The sequence below is a fragment of the Stigmatopora nigra genome, chromosome 11 (assembly GCF_051989575.1).
Source record: "Stigmatopora nigra isolate UIUO_SnigA chromosome 11, RoL_Snig_1.1, whole genome shotgun sequence".
Lineage (NCBI taxonomy): Eukaryota > Metazoa > Chordata > Actinopteri > Syngnathiformes > Syngnathidae > Stigmatopora > Stigmatopora nigra.
In genome coordinates, this window is record NC_135518.1 from 8,671,756 (window position 1) to 8,696,146 (window position 24,391).

The 24,391-nt window shown below is 40.6% G+C and overlaps 2 protein-coding genes and 2 long non-coding RNA genes across 4 annotated transcripts; 1 reads left to right on the forward strand and 3 right to left on the reverse strand.

Annotated features, from left to right (window-relative positions):
- Positions 1-10,411: 10,411 nt before the first annotated feature.
- Positions 10,412-11,093, reverse strand: LOC144204482 (uncharacterized). Its single transcript, XR_013327899.1, has 2 exons — positions 10,858-11,093; positions 10,412-10,751 (listed from the first exon to the last, which is right to left on the reverse strand). It is a non-coding gene; the product is annotated as an uncharacterized LOC144204482 (long non-coding RNA).
- A 1,931-nt stretch (positions 11,094-13,024) lies between these two features.
- Positions 13,025-17,670, reverse strand: hoxd3a (homeobox D3a). The gene is made up of 4 exons (XM_077728285.1): positions 17,280-17,670; positions 16,058-16,117; positions 14,231-14,836; positions 13,025-13,881 (listed from the first exon to the last, which is right to left on the reverse strand). Exons 3-4 carry the CDS (start codon positions 14,703-14,705, stop codon positions 13,106-13,108), a joined length of 1,251 nt encoding a protein of 416 aa, XP_077584411.1. The 5' UTR covers positions 14,706-14,836; positions 16,058-16,117; positions 17,280-17,670; the 3' UTR covers positions 13,025-13,105.
- On the forward strand, positions 16,271-17,733 carry LOC144204355 (uncharacterized). Its single transcript, XR_013327879.1, has 2 exons — positions 16,271-16,649; positions 17,450-17,733. It is a non-coding gene; the product is annotated as an uncharacterized LOC144204355 (long non-coding RNA).
- Positions 17,734-20,341: 2,608 nt separating this feature from the next.
- On the reverse strand, positions 20,342-23,156 carry hoxd4a (homeobox D4a). The gene is made up of 2 exons (XM_077728287.1): positions 22,134-23,156; positions 20,342-21,876 (listed from the first exon to the last, which is right to left on the reverse strand). The coding sequence occupies exons 1-2, from the start codon at positions 22,537-22,539 to the stop codon at positions 21,587-21,589; spliced, it is 696 nt and encodes a 231-aa protein (XP_077584413.1). The 5' UTR covers positions 22,540-23,156; the 3' UTR covers positions 20,342-21,586.
- Positions 23,157-24,391: the final 1,235 nt, after the last annotated feature.

The window sequence follows — 24,391 nt, forward strand, 5'->3', positions numbered from 1 at the left end:
TAACATAAGTTAGTTATACGATTTTTTTTGTCCCCAATGAAAATATTTGGGGGTTGAAGCTAAACTTAATCCAATATACTTTAGAGGAAGCAATTGTTGCATTGTGAAAGTCCTACATCACAACAGCACAATTTTCTCATCAAATGTATCATTCCAAGATTGTAGTTTAAAGCGCGTCAATGCAAACAAGTCTCAAGCATTCAAACAAATCAGTTGACCTGTAAGCAACACTTGGCACCTTCTCTTTCCACAAGCCATTAATCACTGCCAATATGTTGTTAAACATTCATATTACGTTTCACTTCATTTGAAATATCAGAGGCCCTTTGCTGTCTTGATGGCCGATCAATGCAGCCACAACACAAAGCATGGCACAACAATAGTTTTTGATAGGCATAAGAAGCATTTCAAGTGAATGGTTGTTCCTCCTATTCTTAAGAAACCTACAAATGTACTGCAAAACAAATCCCAAAATAAAAATCATAATAAATTAGTCAGCCCTGATAGAAACGGGGAGGGGGTGGGGGGGATCCTGAACCGTTCTCAAGTGAGGGAGGAGCAGTACTTCAAAGTTACACAATACCTACAACTATTACATGAGTGGCACCTTGACAGACCTTTAGCCTGTTAAAAAGCTTCTTCAGATATGGTTTATTTCAAAACTGCAATCTGATTCGTGGTCTCCTCACTCCTGCCAAGTTGAACAGCAGAACAGGAAGGATGTTGTCACTTTAAAAGTTCACGACTAAATCTTCCTCACTGAGCTCAAACTCATTTACAGCTCTGTGGGCTGTCTGTCAACAAAATATCCGTCTGTCTATCTGTCATTGTTCACCCAGAGTGAGAGAGATGTTTTTCTAGAGTGACCTGGCCAACTATTCTGTGTCAACTGGTGTCAGGCTACAAGTGCAATATAACAGCGTGCCTGCAGGCTGAAGCCCAAAGCAGAGCTCCTTGTGTTGCCAACTCTACATGAACAAAGATTAGTTTCCTGAGAGAGCCAGCAGAGGTAACAACTGCTTAGAACAGACAGGAAACCACTCAGCCAATCCCTGTTGTGAGCCAGGTTGCCTCCATCAATTTGTCGTACTATGTATCCCTAATGGAAAAACAAAACTGAAATTGCAATACAAGGTCCTACACATTAAACAGTGGCTCCATTTTTAATATAATAGAAGGGTATTGATAGCCTATATTTTGGGAATTTAATTTCAATCCGCTGTCATGATTGTTGAACTCTCATACACTCTTATTGTGAAGTAACAAGCAAAACATCCTAACATTCCCATGCATTTTGTTACTTAGACCTGCACTACAAACTCCATCCATCTTCTGATTAATGCAAGGTCAGGTCATGGGGGCGCCAATATACTTTAACTCTTGGGAGGAAGGAGCTCATCCTTGACCTGGAGAGGACTGCCACAATGAGCCAATATGCAACATCCAAAGCATTTCACCTTCATTTTAGAGCAAAACATATTAAAAATATTGCCCTTTTCAGAGTATTTAGTGGTTAGAACCATGGTGAGGTCACTTTTCCACACAAAAAAAAAAATACATTAATAGTAAGAAATTCAATCTACTGTATTATAGTCTTAAAGGCATACTAGAAGTACCTGTAAAAAAGTGAATACCAAGGACAGAAGACTATGCATTTTTGTTCCTTTCGACTTGCAGCACTCAATACAGTGGAAGCTTTATTTCCCATCAAAGAAGAGGAAATGCCCGTTTTTTGACACAATGCCATGCCCTCTTCAGACCCTATGACACAGCGGCTTTCATCTTTCAGTCAGGAAGAAGGAGACCAATCGAAGAGTGCAGCCTCTGACCCCTTGATTATTTCTCACATTGGACAGTTCAGGTCTGCACATCCACAAAACAGAAACATCACTACACACACACACACACACACACACACCAGCTTAATTCAAGTGAACGCAACATAAATATTCTGCCTTTCCAAAGAAAAAAGTTTTAGTTTTAAGAAAGCAATTTTAAGGGCCAATTGATCTCCCACAAACAAAGATCTTATCATTTTAGCCCTCAGGATATAAAACAGGCCTTCCATTTGAGTGAGTTTTGAAATAGGATGCACAAAAAACTCATTAGGGTCTCCCTGCACCTCCCTCAGCTGTGGTTGAGCTGCAGCAGGTTAAGTGTCATTCAGAAATTAGCATTCCCTGCTGAACCACTGGACGTCACATTGGCTGCTGCCATTTTTTTTTTTATCTAACTACATTAAACAAAGCCTCCAAAGGCCTCAATGATGCATGCAATCTTAATTTTTATGACGGCAATTTATTATTCACTCCCCTCGCTTTTGACAGCTCTGACTGTCATTAACAGATTAATTATAATTTTCCCCCCTGTGCTTTGAGTTAAAGAGAAAAAGGAACACAAGCGAGCGTCCCTTCAAAACAGTGAGCTGGACATCTTTTAAAAAATTCCACCACTTTATCCCTCTTCCAAGTCTAAATTAAATGAAGGAATAAATGTTGTGCCTGCAGCTACTGCAGAATAACAGAGGACTCAAACAAATGATGGACTTCAAAAGGACAGCATCACCTTCTAATTTATCGTGTCATCTCAATCTTTACTTCAACCACTTGCAGCAAACCTCTGGCCTTCAATTGCGCACATATGTTGACCCCTATGTCTTAAAACTAGCAAGAAAAAGTAACTTCAACATGATCATATTTCTTTGTCATCTCTGTTCAATACCATTCTCCTAAAATATCTTCTACGAAAAGACACAAGGGAGTAACTTAACTGTAATAGAACCCAAATGACATTTACACCAAAAAGAGACTTTACTAGAGAAGAAAATCCACACGAAAAAAAAGATTTTTCTTCTCCAGCTGTATTGTTATTGTTTCTCTATTATAACTTATTGTTCAACAACCATCCCAAAGCTTGCATTCAAGATATCTAATTTAATTTAACAACAATATGATTTAGGAACCACCTGTGCTCACCCAAATAAGGTTAAAAATGAACTAAAACCAGCCAGCCTACTTCCTAAAGACCTCATCAATGCATAAACATTAAAAGACCATGAGTTTTCAAGCCCTCAACTATTGGGTAACTTGGAACCTAAAGCCAACAATAAGTGCATATTAATGTAATTAGTCAGCTCTGATACAAAAACTTAAGAGAAAATAATGTCTATGCAGCAATAGAATATACTGACCAAATTCAAATCAAATCCATCCACGTTTAAGGGAGTATTAATAATTGTAGTTCCACATTGAATTACTTTAATGCATATACATTCATAAAATATACCCATCACATTTCATTGCAATCTGGTGCATAACAGATGTCGCAATTTTCATTGCACAATGTATACAATCAAGATCATGAGAGGAGGAAAAAAACAAAAACAAACAAAACAATAACAACAAAAAGAGTGCAAAAGATGGATGCATATTATGCATCCTAAAGCATGCATAGCAAAAGTCATTGCAATCCAATTGATAACTTCATCATATAATTTATAAGGACTACAACTACAACAAAACATTGCAAGCTAGTTAAAGACCTCCCACCAGCAGTGTAAAAAGATTACAGCAGCCATTTGAAATTACACTCATCTGAACCACCGCTTGCAAAAAAAGTACTACTAACTCAATCACTGGACATAACTTCCATCCCAGCTCCACTGAGTAACAACCAAAGACAATCTACAGCAAATATATCTCTTTAGATAATCAAAACATCATGTCAACCAGCCAGGAAACAAACAGTAAACAGCAAACTCACCTATGAAGATGCATTCACGACGTGCAGAGTTCAGAAAAGATCCCAAATTGTTGCATGCATAAATTTCTCTAGGCCAGGGTGGGCAAAATATTCCACAAAAAGGCTGCAGTGGGTGCAAGATTGCATTCCAAACTGTATAGTACAAATGTTTGCACAAATCTGGTATGTTGCATGTCCAATCAGAAGTCTATTGCAGTCAGGTGCTTCTTGTTTCAGCAGAAACCCCATTGGTTAAACTTTTTGGGCTGGGTTGGTTGGAACAAAAACATGGACACACAGCAGTAATATAAGATTGGCTTTACTGCATGTAATATTTTTGAACATGTTATTTGAGAAAATGCACCAAAAAAAAGTATTTGTTTCTCTAATAACAAACAGCTGGTCCAAGTGAAAAGTGAACCTTGCAAGCCCTTGTAAATAAAAGTTAAATGCCACATTTTAATAATGAAATTATAATCATTTTTTGCATGGGTACATTAAGGCAGAAAAATAAGAAAGTGGAAAGGTGACATTTGCAGGAAAAACAAAGTGTGCATTTTGCTGGCTCAGCACGTTGGTTTGTTGAAAGGTTCAATTTCTCCCCACATCCAGTTTGGATTGCCATTATGCACAAAGCATCAATACGCTTTCTCTTCTAATAACAAAAAAACTTCACTCTGAATGGAAATCAATGAAATCCGACTCAACAACGAAGCGCACAATTTTCTTATGTAGTGCTGTAAAAAAAAATCTAACAATGGTAAATAAATGCTTCGATTGGCAATTTTCCACATTTTTTAATGAGACCACTCGGCTTTCAATGAGGGTCCATGAAATCTGACTCAACATTAAAATAGCAACTCAAAAGGCTCATAACATGTCCCAATATCATTAACTTTCCTGCATTCATTTTTTTTTAACAAGCTGCTTTTATTATCTTTGTAATAGTCAACTTCTCATTATCAACAAGAGGATCCTCTTCTTGTTTTCTCAGTTGATTGATCTGATATTGAAGAGAAATTATAGAAAATATTTAGCTAGCTATATCTCTATCTATCTATCTGCCTCACAAAACTGACAGCGCAATGTTATGATACACGTAACTATGACAAGTAGGGTAGTTAAACTATAGTGGTGTAAAACTGTGCATCATACTGAGGTATTCTTTTTTTTTCCCCGCGCCAGTCTGTATATATAACTTATATCTGGGCAGGCCACACAGTGACACATTGATTCAGCAAGATAAGACCATCACAAAGTTGCCAGCTCGTGCTTCTCACAGGAAGGATGTTCAGTGCTCAAAACAAATATCACAATGACAGATTGATACATGGAGACGCCATAGCTTGTTGATAGTGGCAATCTGTAGGGAAGGCGAGCTGGAGCAGCTACGAGAAATTATTTTTTTTTTCTTGGGTGTGATGCATGAATCCCGCTGTTGAGCCTAGTTCACACAAAGTTCAGCCCAGCAGCCTGCTCTGTCATGGTCCTTTTTGAATAGATTCATTCTACGCTATCTCCCTGGCAGGCTCGGGGTAATGGATGAGGTGCAAGGCTTTAACAAAAAGCACATCTGCATGCATACGATAACGTGTTTCACCAAGGAGTGGCGGTTCGCTTTGAGGAAGACCCTCTTGAAGATTTTCACACGTGGTCCTCATAAAGAGCCGAGATCCTCAAGTAGTGGAAATTTTCAGGGTCCCAGCAAGATACTTTGAATGATGTAGAGTGGGAGAATAAATGCAATATAATGAATGGCATGTAAAGTTTGGAGTTGGAAAATTATGCTTTTAAAATAAACATAAATGGAATGGCAAGATGATAGGATGTCATTAGGTGAGGAACTTTTAGCAGATGATTTTCAGGCATGGTTTGGGCACCTAGACACTCGACAAATTATCTTATCATTTAAAAAAGACTTGCTTTGGAAACTTCTAACCCATCAATATAACAAAAAGAGACATTGACAACAGCTACTTTCTCTAAATATTTTTTTCCATTAACTGATATTATTTGTTGGCCTTTGTTCAAAAAATCTGGCACCTTGGCTACTTGTACTGATACTAAAATAGAGACCGATTTTGGCCATCACTGTTGGAACCAAATGATTGTACTGAACGTCTCCTAGTGGTTGTAAAGCACGCAAAAATGCATTTCCTTTTTGCCCTTGCTCTAGTGAGCACACGTCATCGCTCGCCATGCACGCTATTGTATAATTGACTGGCTGGCCCTGAGGCAGCTGGAGGTGTTCGCCATCTCTGCGGTCACACCTCGGTGCCTCACAGTTGGCGAGCGTGGCCGTGCCACAAATCACACCTCGCCGACAGGCGCGCTCTTTACCTCGCCTCGTGCGGAAATGCAGTCGCCGCAACATAAGGCCCGCCAGCTATGGGTTGCATGCATGGAGCATTTTCCACCATTTTTTTTTCTCAGCTTTATCTGCAAAGCCATCTCCGATTATCTGTGAGCAAATCACGGCGGCATTTACTCCATCCGTAACCTTTAAATAGCAATCTCCATCCTAGTAAAAGAGGCGATTTTGGCCGGAAAAAAGAATTTGTGTCACGCTCCGTAGAGAGAACAGATGGGGGCGTTTGCCGATTTGACGAGCAAACGGCGGCCGAGAACGGGCAGGTTGTGAATTTGCATATCACAAGTGTACAGAATTCTACATTCCGGGACAAATGCAACTTTAGTAGCTTTAGTCGTGCTAATTTCCAAACTGTTGTGTGTAAATGATACCTGAGGATTACAAGGCTAACAATTGGTGCCCTTTTTCCAATTGCCCAAAAATGAATTTCCAATTACGTCTATTGGCTTGAGTGCATCCCCAAAATATCCAAGCGGTATTGTTAGCACATTTATCAATATTGTCTTTGGCAAACACAATGGCAGGGCTTCCCAGAGGAATTAGAGCAGAACTGCAGAAGACAAATAATTTACTAGCACTTTGCCTCACTGAGCAGCACTGTCAGCCTGCCAGGAAGCATCCATTTTAAAAACCATGCATGTTTGAGTCTGTGGGCGCCGCAATAACTCACCTCATTCAATAAATGCACGCAAATGATGTACTTATTGTTAATATTATTACTTTTCACATGCTGAAATTTATATTCAGTGAATTGCCATTAGTTATGTCAGCTTCTGTACTGATTATAGTGGATAAGCTTGTAAACAAAGCATATATTTGCTTAACCTTCTCCATTCAAATGTTGCACAAGTCCAGGTAATGTTGTCATTTGGCGGGTATAATGTATTTTCTTTTCTTTTTACCACTGAATGACAATCCACAGGTTAGACATAACATCCTACACATCCTTTATGATCTGGTATGACCCTCAAAAGTAGTGTTGACACCATACATGTAAGTGCTTTTCTTCCACAAAACACAAAGGGAAAACATCCATCTGAAGGAAAAACTAGAAAAGCTTCAAATGAACTACGACCACCAATCAGATCATATTCAGGCAAATGTTCCATGATTGATTAATGGATTCAACCAAGATCAGAAATGGAAGTGACATGATAAATGCTCAAACAATCCAAAATTATACCCAAAAAAAATCTACTAGCCATTTCAGTTTGTGTCCTCAACAGCGACAGGTTTAAAGTAAGTGACCTTTTGAACCTGCCCTGGAAAATTTGCCAATGATGTAACATTCTCAGTTCTGACACAGCGAGCAATTCTAATAAGAGTCATTGGGGGCGACTAGTCAAATAATGAGTTCGGACTTGAGTATAAGCATTGTTAATGTATTTCGATAACAGCATAGCCAAGATACAAGCAAGAGGCGCCTCTGTATATTGAAAGCGTGTTCTTTAACAGGCCCCATTTTGAAAGCGACTCCGTCGATAAGATCCCACTTGGCAGCCTTTTCTGCAATGACACCCTCTCCTAGCAGAAAGTCAATTAAGTAGGGAGCGAGTGCAGCGTGCCGCGGCGGGAATGCAGGGCTTGAGGCAGCCCGCGATGCTCCAGGGGAACCGGAGTCCACATTATACCGCGCCGTGGGCTGGCGCCGTGGCAACTGACAGCCCCGCGCCCTCGGCGGACGCTCTCGGACCGCTGCCGCCGTATTCTCGGGGCATTTACATTATTCAAAGATGAATGCATTGTCAATTTTGTGTCTCCAAACACAAGATATGCGCACCGCTTCACTCCTCCAGCAGCCAAAGGTGGACTCACCTCCGCCCGCCGCAAGACACTCGACAAATGAAATCAAATGTCTTCCTCAGTGGTGTAAAATTACTTAACCCTGCAAGCTGTTGCCGTGTTACCGCTTACACGCGGTAAAGATTTAGTGGAGGAAAAACAAAGAGGAAAAAATGAGTATTTTTCTACTATGGTAGGAGTGATGATGACCATAAAAGGTAAATAGTGAGGATTTAAAGAGTGAGCATATCCATTTTTGATATTATCTCAACAAGTGAAGACCAAATGGACCCATTACTATGTCAATTAAATATCTCAGTAACATACATACTTTTAATTCATTCATTTTCTGTACTCCTTATCCTTACAAAAGTCGCAGCGGATGTTGGAGCAAATCCCACCAAACAATGGGCACCAGTCTGGGTCATCCTGAATTGCTGGCCAGCCAATCACAGGGCACAAAGAGACAGCAATTTAGAGTGTCCTACAAGCCTGCCACGCATGTCCAAACCTGGTATTGAACACTCGATAACTGAACTGCAAAGACGATATACTAACCACTCCCTACCGGACCACGTACATGCCTTAAATATGAATTTAATACCATCCCTGAGCCTGTTGTTGAGGGTTCTCTATGTGATATGGTGCGTATAACATAATTAAATGAAATATAAAGCCTTCAACAGTTTTTTTCCCCTGAATTAATGCTGCAATTCAAATCAGTGTGCTGCTCCTTATCGCTTGTCTGCCTTGACCACTAGGAGGCAATATTATGTACACTCAGGCAGCCACAACATTTGAGAAATAGACCACTTTAACGTTAGCTCGGTAGTATTCTGTATCATTACACATTTTTTGCAGAAGATGAAGAACATATGCAGATGTAATATTACACAATTTGGAAGAAAATATATTCGACCCCAAAACGTCCTATCCAGTGTTAATATTCACCTAAAAGTTCCCCAAGCTTGCAGCCTTGGGTGAATAGTTAACTTTTCAATTGAAATGTAGGAATATTGTTATTCATTCAGCAATCATTCTCGTATCGTGAAGTTGCAGGCCACTTTATTGAAATAATGTGTCTGGGATTACAAATGAAAACGAGCCGGGATCATTCTTTATCCGGAAGACAGATTAAATTCCAAAGGCTGTTACTGTAATAGGCCCACTTGTAGCTCACCATGAATTAGAACTCTAATTATATTAGGTACTATTTTAAACAAAATAACACCTTTCTTATGATCCATAGGTGTAATTTATAGCAAAGCCAGGTTCATTTTCCTGGGCAATCAATTTTGCGGCGTAGCAGAAGACTAATGTCATTATGGAAAGCGCTGAGAGCCGAGTATCGCGTTGAGCACAGGAAGGGTTTCCCAAAAGATAAATGAAGATGCAATTTATTCACTCATAATTTCATACGCAAGATGCTATGAAGGAAATCTGCATGAACATCAGAATAAGGGTGGAGGCGCCACTCCTTGCCAATGGCGTCAAGATGGGACTTTTGTAGGGCAGGCGTCCCTAATGTATGACTTACTTCAGGTTTCCTCCCATCGCTGAGTTATCTTCCACTAGGGAGGAGGAGAGGAACGTCCTGTTCGGGCCCTCCTAAATCATACTCGCAGGAGCGAGTCATTTATTTCACTTACAATTATATCTATCAGCCACACGTAAGAGCTGCCGTAAATCCTCACACATCAAGTTCGTGGACATCATTTCGCGTCTTGAAGCTAGTTACTCTTTAGCTCCTCACCGTTTAAGTGTCTCATGAATCAGCCCACTGGCTTGTTACCTTTCCAGGATCTGAAAGTAGATTGAATACCAGAAAATGATAGGTTATTAAAAATAAAATCAAAATCAGATACTTCTGAGCATGTTTCTCTTTTGTTTGGATTTTGGATGATTAGGAATTAAACCACAAGCTATTGTGAGGTGTGTTCAAAATTTCAGCCTTGAATAGAATAGAATATTTCTTATGGAAAGTTCATGTTTATTGATGGTGATAGATGTCCAAATCATTTTAAGTGAAAGGGCTAGGAGGAATCTTTTACAGCTAAAAGGATTGGATATAAATAGGTTACATGAATATAGAAAATATGAATGAGTACTTTTCTATTTTAACACAGGTCAGTTTATATTTAATATAGTGTTTTAAAAAAGCAATTATTTAAAAAATATTTATCTGTTATTGTGACAACTCTGAATAAATGTCCATGTATTATTAACCATTTGAAAGTTGTGAATGACAATAACACACACTTTAGTTATTAAAAAAGATGTTGCTTTGTGTAAATTGCAATAACAATTCGAACATTTTTAGAATATTATTCTGCTTTTTGTAGGAGATTAATATATACACTTTTTTGTGGGTATTTGTGAAACTAGTAATCTTTGAGGATATTGATAATATTAATGAAAATGTTCAGAATATTGAAGTGACAATCAACAATCTCAAAACATTACACATTATGGATTTTGACAATATAACCTACACTGTGAAATTCTGATAACAAAAGCAAGGGTATTGAAATCCTTTATTGAAAATAAATATATAATAGTACAAGCCTTTATCTTTAGTAGGACAATAAATATTCATTGCACTATATTAGATATTATGCATTCAATCCATTTAGGTCAGTATTAATCAAATAATTAGTGTCTTTTCTTTAAATGTGAGGTCAACCCAAATTATTATTTTTTTTTAAATCACCTTAACATTAAAAATGAACCGTATAGTAAATCATTCGTTTTACAACCGTCCACAAAGCAGTTTGCATCGAGGTTTTTGTTCACTGGGTTGCACTGGGAGAGCATCCTCCAGGAGTCCATTTTCCGTCCAAAATTATTTCTTGATCCACTTCACTCGTAGTTAGTTCAGCAGGAAAAGTCAAAAACAAAAAATAAAATGGACAAAATGTTAGTTTTAATGCCGAGCGTCCCACGGCGTGTCCATGTCCACTCACAGTGCGGATGATAACAAAAACAGATGGAGATGGATGCAGCCCCAAGTATCGCGAGATCTTCATAAGACGCTCCTCGGTTTTCAGCATTCAATGTGTATTTCTTTTCCCTTTTTATTCTCCTTGAGTTTATTCCATGATTGGAGTCCGCAGAAGAGCAAGGCAAACGTTACACGTCGATAGTCCTGCACGAAGCGACGGAACAGCAAGGAAGACCTCGCGTGATCGTCCAGCCATTGCGCATGCTCCATTTCAGCTCCAATCAGGGTCACAGCGACAAAACAAGGGATGCTCATCACAAAGATGTAGTATTTCTAAATTTATAGCATCATAGATCACTGGTGTATTTTATGACATGTAAAGTTTATATATATATGCATGTTCCTTATTTTTAGATTACATTTTAAATCATATATATATATATATATATATATATATATATATATATATATATATATATATATATATATATATATATATATATATATATATATATATATATATATATATATATATATATATATATATATATATATATATATATATATATATATATATATATATATATATATATATATATATATATATATATATATATATATATATATATATAAATAATATATTAGAGCTTTAATGGGCAAGTGTGTAATTATAAAGCAACATTACGAGATGAATTTATCTTCCCATTTTGAGGCACAATGTGCACACAGCGTGCTTATGGCCTCCCCCCATTAAAGATTAGCCAGCTCGGTTTGAAGTGTGTTCCTTGGATTTGGAATGCAGATGCTTTGTTGGCGAGGAGGAGGAATCAGCGAGGAGTCTGAAAGCGACGAGTTTTTGATTAATGAGCTTTGAAATGGCTCTCCAGGAGCAATAAAGGATGAACTGCTTTCTCTCTCCCTCTTTCTTTCCCTCTCTCTCTCTCTCTCTCTCTCTCTCTCTCTCTCTCTCTCTCTCTCTCTCTCTCTCTCTTTACGCATTGTATATCCCTTTCTCTCTTATCCGTCGATACATTGGAGATATGTTTTAAAATTCAGCCTTTGCAGGGCACCGATCAATAGAAGGACGGAGCTCATTCTCTTCTGGTCGCTGTTGTAAAAAAAATAATAGGCAAATGAAGATGGTGCAGTAAGTCCTCATACCTATAAAACGTCAATAATCTCCGGGGCCTTTTATATTTGGCTGGAACGCACTTTACGTTGGATACAGTGGTGTCTAATTTATTGATCGGCTTTTTTCCCCCTTGCTTGCCGAGTCCAGTGGCTCTCTATGGGCCTCCTGGTAGTCAGCAAAGTTAACAAAGCATGCCTATTAAATATATTTATATGCACAATAAAGATGGACACTGCGTGGTGTACATAAAACAGTCAAGTTTGAGCACTTTATTTACAAAATGTCCAACACAATAAAATATAACATTTCAATATAAGTGGGGTCTGGTCATTGGATGGTTAACGACGGGAGACAACTGATTAGAAAACAAAACAAAATGACATGCTGGTGTGTACAATATTTGATACTTCGATAGTCTACGATTTGCTTAAGGTTCCACACAATATTAACCATGGACACATAGTGGTGCTTATACACTATAAAATGCCCCATTTGTCATCGATATACAATTCCATTTTTTTGTCAACAACCCTGTTTTGCCATCAAGTGCACTGATCTGTTCGATTTTACGAAACAAAACCAAAAAGACCAAACAAATACACGTATAAATACTCGCGTATAAACGATAAATAATGTGCAATCGGTAAATAATAAATAGTCACGAGTCCAAAAAACGATTATTTAAGAATCATGAGAATAAATAAATAAGATGAAGAGGATGATAGGCTGACAAAAAAGACAAAAAGGGACTAAAGGTCCCACTCACTACTGATGAATTTCTACCTTCATCATCTACAAGCCTTACTTCAAGTCAAATATTCAGTCAAAAATGTGCATTGCACTTTATATGTCGATATATTAAGGAACAAAAAAAGCTCTCAGACACCCCCAAGTTAAATAACCGGGGGAGTACATTTTGTTGACACACACACGCACACACACACACACACACACACACACAATAATAATCATAAGAATAGTCATAATACTGTGATGATAATAATGCACATGACTCGCTCGGGAGTTATTAGAAGAAAAGAGAGTGAGGTAATAAAAAAGGAGTGCGACGTAATACTGCAATGGCGCACCCACCCAAAACCCGCCCACCCACACGCATTCACACACGCGCAAAGTGACATTACAAGTGCGTGAGTTTAGGCGCTTCCTGAATCCTTCCCTGAGTGGCTTGATGCGAGGTGAGGTCCGTGTAGGTGGGGTGGGGGTCACAGGGTCCGTGGTGGTGGTTGCCGGGGATCTGGGCGGCGCAGCTGTAGTCCACGCTGGTGGACGAAGGGTGGGGAAGGTGACCCAGGTTGAAGACGGGCCCTGACGCCGGCATGGAATCCACAAAGTTCCCCCCCACGTACACGGGGCTACCCTGTAAGTTGGCTCCGGCGAAAGTGGAGCCGCCGCTCTGAATGGCGTGGTGCTCGTACTCGGCGCTCTGGTAGCGCTTCTGCTGGGGCATGCAGCCGCCCAGCGGGGCCGTGTAGGCGGCCAGGCCGTACATGTTCTGCTGGGCCTTGGCGAAGGACGGCGGAGGAGGAGGCGGTGGCAGCGGAGGTGGAGGCGACGGCGCGTCGTAGGCCAACGAGTTCCCCAGCTGGCCCGAGTAGCCCATGTGACCGGCGACAGACAGTGGGGGGCTGCGGTCTGGGGAGTGACCCATGGGGGAGTGCGCGATCCCTTTGGACTTTTGGTCCTTCTTGTACTTCATCCTCCTGTTCTGGAACCAGATTTTGATCTGGCGCTCGGTCAGGTTGAGCAGGTTGGCCATTTCCACTCGTCGTGGGCGGCACAGGTAGCGGTTGAAGTGGAACTCTTTCTCCAGCTCCACCAGCTGTGCGCTGGTGTACGCGGTTCGAACCCGCTTTGATGCCGGTCCGGTGGGGCTCTTTTCGTCGCTCACCTCACCTGCAAATGACAACAAACTTGTTTGTTTATGTGTGTGTGTGTATGTGTCATATGGTGACCACTGCGAGCAAAGAAAATTGTGTGTGATGTCACCCTTCTAATGCTTTGGATTTTACGGATTAAATAAATAGACTGTGTGAATATCCATGAGTTTGACTGTTTTCTATGGTGGATTTGGTTCTATATATAGAACTAGTGTTGAGAAAATTCTCCATTTGCTATGCAGGCCCTCAGTAAACAATGCAGCAAGGCCTTCCTTGGCCCTCGGGCCATGGGTTTAACACTATGAACTGTTTCTCTTTAATCAGTCATGTCAGTTCGCATTCACTTAATACCCTGGAGTGTATACCTGTAGTGGGGCAGTTGTTATTCTGCTTCTGTTTGGCGTTCTGTCGTGTCTCCTTCATCCATGGGAAGATCTGCTTGGTCAGGGCCGGCGATGCGCCGCTGCTCCCCGACTGTGGCTTCTTCTTTTGGGCCGCTGAGCCGTTGGGGCTGGGCGAGGGTGGAAGGGGGGCTCCGGCCTGCTGCTGCTGCTCCCCCACGGTCGACGCTTGGCTACTGCTGCTACTGCTGTTGCTGTTTGTGTTGTTGTTACTTTGACCGCTGCTACTTTGCCGCTGCATGCAGTCCCCGTTTAGATCCCCCTCTTTGAGGGTCAGAGGCCGGACGGCGGGGCTCTGGATGGGGCAAACGGAGCTCTGGTAGTCTGCATCGATATTGGCCGCCGGGTACGACTGGTGCGGGTAGTTGTACGAGTCAGCCTTGGGGTAGCCGTAGCCTCCAAAGAGTCCGGAGTTGTCGTAGTATGTTGCTTTCTGCATTTTCTTTTGCTCCCTCAAAGACAATCAACCAGAGGACGTTTTTCCAGTAGCATGGGCTGGCTTCTGCCTTTTTTGTTTTGTTTTGTTTTTTCACGTTATAGGCCTCCCCCACTTGGGCTTCAGTCTGTCACCTAGAGACCCCAAAATATGAATGGATACATTTAGCATCAAGTAAAATCTGCAGCTCACTATCGGCCTTCATGCACAATGTTGAATTGCAACGGCAGTTGGGCCCCCTTTTTCCCCGCACAAAAAAAGTTAAAGTTTAACTTGGCCCCAAAAGGCTCTCTGTGGGGTTTGAGAAAGAAGCTGAATTGGCATTTGACACAATGGTCTTTTCACTAATCACAAGGTCTGACAAAGTGCGTCATGCATTGTTCAAAATAGAGCCGTGCGCACATTTACAGCCTCGTTTGGCTCGTACGTTCAACCCCATGTTAATATCTGTTAATATCCAGAAATGTCATGTTTATATGTGCGTAGGCGTATAGTTGTGTGTCTTGGCTGTGGGCGTGGTTGGCACCGTCTAATGATCATTTATCACCTTACATTTCAATACGAGAACAGCTCAAGTATTACTGTCAACGTGCTTTCCTATCATTGCAATTTACAACACTATAATACAATAATTTACCCTCTATAAAATATGGCCACCCAAACGTTCCAATTAAACTTGCATCTTTTAATATTTTACAAGCATAAACGCAAATATTAAATTTAACTAGGCCATTAATATCTAAATATGATGTTGAATCAAGGTGCATTTTACACATGCAAAGGGGCCGTAATCACTGCACTAAAGTTGCCTCGTAAATATCCCAAGCTTGCCTGTAGTGTACGTTGGTGGTAGTCCTCGTCGTGCTGCATAACAATTGCACCTGTCACTGTGGACCGCCGCAGTAAAATTTATGAGCGCAAATGTGCGCGTGTTAGACGCAAAAGAAAGCACACACACTCACACACACACACACTCACACACACCATAGCAAAACAACGACGCGTAGGTGGAAGGCAAGGGAAAGAATTTCCAAATGCAGTCGAGACGCTTTTATAAAGCGAGCTTGAAGAGGATAGTGAAACATAAACGTCTTGTGCACCAACGAGAGAAGAATTGCAGACAAATTCGGATTTTATCGAGAAAATATGACGCTCCATTTGATTTTTTTCCCTATCTGTTCAAGGCATGTATTGCACAAAAATAATTATTTTTTAGGTTACATGTTTTTAAATTTTGCCGATTAATGACATTTCCATGCCTAGCGTCTGTTTAGGTCATTGAAGGTTCACTTTATACGAGGAAAAACAACAACATAAGGCCATGTTTACTGTGTGCGTGTGTGTGTTTTACTCACCGAAATTTGTGCGAGTGTGTGTGATGTCCTTTAAACCTTCATCCCCAGTCCAAGCTCGTCCTGCAAAATAGAAAACACAATTCATTTTTTTCTGCTGGAATATTATTTTTACCCACATAAGCCGCTTAATGCATAATTTAAAATAAAAAATCGAAGCTTCTAATGCAAATAAATGTAACCAAATCGAATCTAGTCGCCGTTTTAAGGCGAAACATGTCACGTGATGCATCCAATGTTTCGGGAGAAAAAAAAGCGCACGTACGCACTTTTAATACAAAGAAGATATTTAGCAACCATAAGCTGTTTTTCTTGACCTTCTAGGTCAAAAAGCTTTTTACTCGATGTTTAATGAACAACGAGCGGCGCTTTTAAAAGACAGAAGAGGACGGCAAAGTGAACATTAAACGCGAATGCAGCTTCTAGGTTGCACATCAACCCCGTGAAATGAGATTTTTGGGAAAATAGACGTCTCGGATTGGGATTTATTTGTCAAAAAGCGGTCGATGATCAAGTGCTCGGGCCCACTGGGCGACTAGTCGCAGACATGGCCGTCTATTCATGGCGCAGTGTTCCTCGCCTACGCGCTCCTACGGTAAGTTTCCTCCACACAATAGGCTCGAGTCCATGTAGACACTTATTAAGTCCATCATTAGACGACGTAGGCGTTAAAAAAAACATGAGTAAAAAAGGTCAAAATTAGGAGTAGTAATGATATTTAGCTGTAAATTGTCGTCAAAATGCTCAAATTTTAAAAAAATGCATGCATAAATGGGGTGCATGGAATTGCAATAATATTGTTAATGTTTTTTTTATAATTCCTCAAAATTGGAGTAAAATGGGCAAAAATCCAAATCCAATCCTTTCTCTTTGTCCGCGGAACACACCACTTTTTTTTTTAAACAAAGCCACGAAGCTCCAACCACATAAATCACAGCAAACGCCATTGTGACGATAAGACAACAAATTAATGTGATTTACGATCCTGGAGTCAAAAAGAAGAAAAGTGCCTTCTACTTTTCCTTTCGCCCTGGCTATAGTGGAAATGAGCTAAAAAGTGCACCGAGTTCCGTCTCCATCATGTTTGGCTTTTCCCTTCCGAGCTGCCTTTTCGGGGGTCTGCAGCTTCCTCGCACGACCACCCAATTAAGCAGCCCCAGAGTGGAATAAATCATATATTTTCTCGCATGAAATCAACCTGCTTAAAGGTTGCTTTGCTGCTTACCTGTTTGGTGTCAATTCATCATTCCACCCACCAAAAAACAAAAAAAACAAAAAATGAACCCTCTCGCTTGCTCTCTCGCTCTCTCTTCGACTCCTTCTCGAATAAATCCTTCAACCCTCCTTTTGTGTTGCAGACAATGTTGTCCTAAACCTTATCTTGCTCTTTTGCAGACATTTCCACACACCGGCGGAGACGGTATTCCCGAAAGAGTGCAAGGACTCAGCTACCAATAAAAAGCCAACATCGGGTATCCTTATTTCTGCACAGCGAGGAGAGGAGAGAGAAGAAGAAGGAGGAAAAAAAACTGCCTGGCAATCAATCAGCAAATGAAATAGCAGGAATTCAAGTGTAAGGCCCCCGTGTAGATTTGGGAGCTAAACAGTGGAATATTTGGTTCGGGGAGGAGGGGGGAGCTTTATGATGACAAATAAAGGCACTGCCCTGAGAGATGCGAGCATATTTTGTTCACGTGATTGTTCTTCGTCCATCTCAGCGATTCATTTTAGACCAAAAAAAACAAGGCTACCTTTTTAGTTCCTTGCACAATATTTTCACTCCATTGGATTCATGCACGAAAGCTACCTTTTCCATCCATTCCAAAACATGACACGTTACACTGGTTTCCAGTCAAATAAGCACATTTTCACATCCTTAGGAGAGCATTTAAGCATCAGGCTTGGGAAGAAACAGATTCAGGTCGACTACTACTACTGTCGCTGCAGCATATGTTCACAGGGTAATAAAAGTGAAAGATTTACAGTTTTCGCTGCCCCCTCCTCCCCTCTTTCTCCCTCCCTCGCAGCCTTTCAGGAATTACTGGCAATGATTTACAAGGATGCACAAGTGTCAAACTTCCATCTCAAATCAAATCCATATTCTAGATGAATCACCGAAGGCTCGGAGATTGAAATGGAGATGATTTGGGCACGTTTTTGGGGGGTTTGAAGGAAACATGTCTACGGTGAGCATGCAGAATGTTTAAAAAAATAGTAATAATAATAGGAAGATGCAGTGAATCATGAGACCTACCCGAGCATCCGTAGATTCGGATGTGTCGCTCCGGATGCTGCCGCGCTGCTTAGAAGCTATTATTGTTTTCCCCCCCTCTCCTCTTTTCAGTTTTTCAAGTCTAGATAGAGTCCTCGCGATTAATGACGACGCCGAGCTTCGAGGGGGGTGCTGGGGAGCTGCATTAATTATGGGCTTGGTCACGTGATCTGCAGTGGGGGTAGAAGGGGTGGGGGGCCAGCCAGCGAGATGATGCCGGTGTGGATTTTTCGACGAATGTCGCCCCAAAAAACGACGACTCGCAGTATTGTTACGGAAGGGAGGAGGAGGAGGGGGAGGTGATGGGGAGTCAAATATGGCCGGTCGGTGAGCGGGCTGGGCGAATGCTTTCTTTCTCCCGGGGCTGTCAGTGGAAGTGGCACGGCGCCTATGGCTGCCATTTATTGGTGCTCGCACATGTAGGTCAGCGTGGTCGCTCGTCCAACACGTGCAGTCCAATCACAAGCCGTCTCTTATAAAATCATATGCGAATATTAATGGGCATCACCTAGCGTCCATCCGTCCGTCCATGGTTGCATTGGTGGATGACGTGAGGCGTTCAAGGACATTGCTCAGATTTGATTTGGAGGCATGCGAGCGTGGATTGCATAGTGTGTGAGTGTATGAGTTTGTGAGTTTGTATGAGTGTGTATAAGTGTGTGTGTGAGAGTTTGGTGAGTGTGTTTGAGTGTGTGTGTGAGTGTATGTGCATGTGTGTGTATGTGCATGTAGAGGGGGCTGGGGGGGGGGGGGGGGGTATTCCACATGTCTTGTTGGAGGCCTTTTGTGTGAAACTGATACGAGTTGCAAAGTGTGAGGTCTTCCCCTATAAATAATAAAGGGCCAGTGTCAAATCCAATTGAATACGGCATATTATAAATGTTATGTTCAAGGATTTTTCACTTCACTTTGAACAGTATTACAAGTAATAGAACACTTCTAGCAAATAATCATGCCCAGGGTGAAGTAAAATGTATTTCACGCAGTCAGATTTCTTTTTTTTTTAATGGATTAGAATATAGTCTATGTGCACAATTTTAAAAGGCATTTAGAAAGTGCGGAAAAAGAACCTTGGTTTTAGTCATTATTTTGGTGATAATAAAAATGCATGTGAGTGAGCAGTACCATGGAATGAATAGACATAATGATCATCATTGTTTTTGTTATTAGAAAATGTATAAAGAAAATGTGTTTAATCTCTTAAATGAAGTGATTGTGGGCTATTTTATTGGCGAAAAATATGTTAATATAGTTGTGCAGCATGCATTGAAAATGAATAAATGCATTTGGAAAACTAACAAAGGGGGTCTGATATTTTCATGTATTGTTCGGGAGGAGCGAGCCTGCAGATTCAATGTGTGCAACACTAAAAATAGCAACATAATTCATCCAAAGGGGGTATTTGAGAACAAGAATTAAATTGAAAAAGATTGTTTTTAGTAAGTCATTTTCACTCAAATCAGAATTTAAGCCCTCAATCAGAATCAAACATCCAATTTTTACAATCCCAGGTAAGTAAAATAAATCGTTTTTTTACTGGTTGATTTGTTTGCTTTTTTTGTTGTTGCCTAGACGGTGTGTATTTTGACATTTTAAAAAGAACAAAAGAATGAGCTAGAATGCAAGTAAGGAATAAGACAAGGAAAAAATAAGATCAATGTTAAGAGAGAAATAAAAACTTCAAATTAACTAAAAAATGGTTTTAACCATCTTCACATGAATGTACTAAAAATATACATTACCATTCTTTCTTTTGAGTCCGAGTGGCTACGTTTTTGTTTGGATTGAATGCTTGAAAGAGCAACCAAAAGGCGGACATTTGGGGGATGTTTTTGAAAACGCCAGCCTGTGTGCATGTGTCACCTCAAACACCAACAAAAAACAATAATATTCTTTTTTTTTAAAGAGAGAGAACTCAAATTATAACATTATTTAAAATTATGTATTATTTCACTAACATCCATATTTGAGAATGAAAATTAAATTTTAAAAAAATGACACGGCTGCCATTGTTTAAATGCATAATCAGTAGAAATCTTTATTTGTTTCCAATATACTTCTCACATCCTAATGAATGCACAAATACAAGGTAGAAAGCATGTACAAAAATAAGACTAGTAAACGACATCGACGCCAATATTGGATCGCATCAGATACCGAGCCTTTTTTTTTTTTTAGGGAATAGGGAATAGAAAGAAGTCGGTTGTAGAAGTCACGCACCGACTTGCTATGAATGTTTCCCAGAGTCGTTGGTCAGGGCAAAAAAAAGGGAGAAAAATGCAGCTTGTCCGACCAGGTCAGGGGTGTCGGGGTCATCCCTCGCAGCTCCGGCGTGTCCCCTGGATGAACCTTCCACCGACCTTCGCCTCAAAAAACCTCCTGAACAAGAAGAGCTCCACGTTTCTGGGCCTTCTCTTGTCTTTTTCCACAATGAGGTATTTAAAACAAAAGCCCCACTCTCTACCCTCCGAAAAAAAAATAAAAGAATGCTTGTTTTGTTTGGTGTTTTTTGTTTAGTTTAGTTTTTTTGTAACCCCTTTTCAAGCCCTGGAGCTTTGTGTAACTGAAATACATTCTCACGTGAACTTAAAGCCATGCACAAAGGAAATAGCATTGATTTCATCGTGTGCGTGTGCACGCACGCTACAAAAAAAATAATAATGTACACTTTGTTTAAAGTAATAAATAAAATGATTCTTCTAAATAATCGCATTTTGAAAGAAATTCGTAGCCATGCAGGAGATTTTTTTTTCCTAAGGAATTGGCATGACAAAGAAGGCAAATAGCAAGAAAGAATAGCTGCTCGTATAAGGAATGTAAGAGAAGAAATATGCTTTTATAGTACAAAATAAGTTAAATCAAACAAGGGACGAAGAAGAGCAAAATATTTAAGAATTGCTTTGTCGTTTTTTTGCTTGCATTTTTTTTCTTCAAGTAATCGGTCTATTGAGAAAGAGAAGCGAGTCGAATTTGGACGAATGGCCTCTATGTGCTCAATAAAGCTCCTTCAGACTTTAAGCCACCGTGAATCCATGCGAAAGGACACTAAAATCCACAAAAAAAGTGTTTTTTTTTTCCTATTTGGTTGAATTGGACGTTGAACCTCTCTATTAGAATACTGATTGAACTGTATTTTTTAATAGCAAAGGCGCAGTCAATACTGATATTTTTTGCTTTTAATTTTAAATTATAAAAAAAAATGTTTTTTTTAAAAAATGAGGTCAGTCCATGCAAAAAAAATGAGATGTTTTTGTTGTGGTTTATAAAGACGTAATGTCGGTGTGGTTGTCCTTGTGCAGGTGTCCGGGGTTCGGCACCGACCTGCCCTTGGTGTTGGGCAGTTTATGATCCTTCTTCCATTTCATCCTTCTGTTTTGAAACCAAATTTTGATCTGTCTCTCAGATAGACAAAGCGTGTGTGCGATCTCGATGCGACGCCTTCGGGTCAGGTAGCGATTAAAGTGGAACTCCTTCTCCAGCTCCAGAACTTGCTGCCGTGTATAAGCCGTTCGCGAGCGTTTGGGTTCGGAACCCGTGTAATCTGGATTCACTGTAAGAACGGAGAAAAGCGATGGTTATTACGGGGCACCGGGGACGAGCGCTGGAATTTTTGGACTTGGACCCCCCACCACCATCACCACCACCATCACTACCACCAACCCCCTCCTGTTCTGTACAGCGGCCTGTTTTTTCCCCGGCTATGAAATTTACGACTCGTGTAATTGGCAAGGCCTTTGAAAGGGTGCCGTAAAACACACACACACACTCACACACACGCACATAGGACGCGATCAAGAGCGTCCTTACCCGTGGTGACGTGCACTTTCTTCATCCATGGATAAACCACCGCCGGTTGTTTGCCGTTCGGGCTTTTGGCTTCGGCCGGTACAACAGCACCACCACCACCACCACCGCCGCCGCCCCCGCCGCACGTGGTTCTGGCTCCGGCCACATGAAGCGACTCTTCCGGGGGGCTCGGCTGACCAGCTCGGGCTCGGACATGCCCCTCTTGCTGTAGCGCATCGCAGCCGAACGCTTGCTCCGCGTATTCAGCGCGTGGATAGATAACCGGGTGCTGAAAGTCGCTGTCCTGCGACGAGTTGAAGTACTCCGAGCTCTGCTCGGGGATGTAGTTATTCTGCGAATATTCTTCGCAGGGAGGAAATTTGGGCTCCACATACTTGGAGTTGACCATATAGGAACTCATGGCCATTAATTTGGGAAGGTAGAAAATACTAATTTTTCTCCAGTTGTCTTTTTTCCTCCCTCCATAAAGCCCTCCTACTTTGGTGTCAACTGAATAAAGTTAGCGGACCATGTGACCGTGCGGGCCAATGGAGGTGACGCTACTCCTCGCACGGGTAAACATACGCGTAAAGAGCAATTTCATCCTCTCCAAATATGCCGCTGCTAATTAGACTCTTGCAGGAAAAATAAACCTACAACCATCTGGAAAGCAAAGGGGTCCACCCAGGAGAGAACAAAACCACTTTATAGCGGGAGTTTCAGGCCAAAAAGAAAAAGAAGAAGACGAATAGAAAGAAGATGAAGCCTCCACCAAGCTGGCCCGAGGATGAAAAGCCACAAAGAAGAAGCCCCCTGCTATAAAAGCAGAGCGAGGACAATTGATGGCGATCGTCTTTGTCGAGGAGGGCGTGTGGGGGGGTCATCCAAAAGTTACACCAATCTCATCCCTTCATCTGCTGCCGTGCCTCGCAAACAATTGGTTGCCTCTGGGAATCATTCATTAACGAGAGGGGCACGTAAAGTGTGCGATGTCATGCCAACATCGAAGTCTTTTCATCGACCATATACTCCCCTAGAATCGAATCTGTGACTGTCTTTTCATCACACAAATTCGGTTCTACAGGGTATATATAGACGACGGGAGATAAGAGACAAGTCATGTAGAGCTCTTCATTTTGGAAACTTTTTTGGTCAACCCAAGACTTCCTTCCTGTGTGCATAGTGTGTTTTCCTGCAATTTCTGCCAAAACAACCCTGTTCTTCTCTTCTTGGCATTCCTCTCAATTAGAGACGTCATGGGATAAAATGGGCTATATATAATCGCCCTTCACCTGTAAAGATGTTTGACTATAGTGTATACGTTTTGAAGTGACACTGCATTCATTTATGGACGTTTTTTGAGTCACTATTTGAGTCCAGTTGATTGTGTTCATTTTGGTTTTAAGTGTAATGTTAACAATTTAATGTAATTATTTATTGAAATCAGCCTGCCTTCAAAATGATTAACTTTACTTCAAAGTTAGCAGTCAAGTTGAGTTACATTCATTAGTGCAGGTCTATTGTTCTAAGTTTAATTTTATTGGATTTTAATTCATTTTGAAAGCGTTTCAGTCAGTGACAAATTACCCTTAGGATGAATGGATTTCAATTGATCTCTAACTTTAGTGCATTTTTTAAAATGTTTTATCATATGGAAACAGTGGTGTTACATTTGTGTTAAGAATAAATACAATTCAAAGCCATGTAAATGTATTTTATGTATTTTAAAGTTGAAAAACACAATTCTTCACTTTAAAAGTAACATTCAGGCTCATTTAAGTTGGATTCAGTTCATGATCAAATGCATATAATTCAACAATGTATTCATCTCTTTGAACACAAAAACAGTGAAATTAAATCAAAAGCCCCCTAAAAATGATTTCAATTCCTATCAGCTACTAATAAAACTATGTTCAACTCATTACAATCAATTTCGTTACATTTTCTCCAAACACAAGTTCTCAAAATTGTGCCTATTATACTTCCATAGAAAGTTCTACAACCCATTTTTGGTCTCTTATTTATGAAACCAGTTATTGAATTAAATGCTAGCACTAACAAATCTTCAACCATTCATCTCAGGAACAACAGAATCTCTTTTGATATCATTTTTCCTCAGCAATTAACTGAAATCTCAATGTAATCCAATTCAACCAAACTCCTGCTTACCTCCACCCAGGCCACTGAGGTCACACAAAATCATTTGACAAAGTTATCTCTGCCCCCCAAATATTTTTCAACCCTCTGACAGCTCAAAAGGAGCACAAGTGGACCAATTC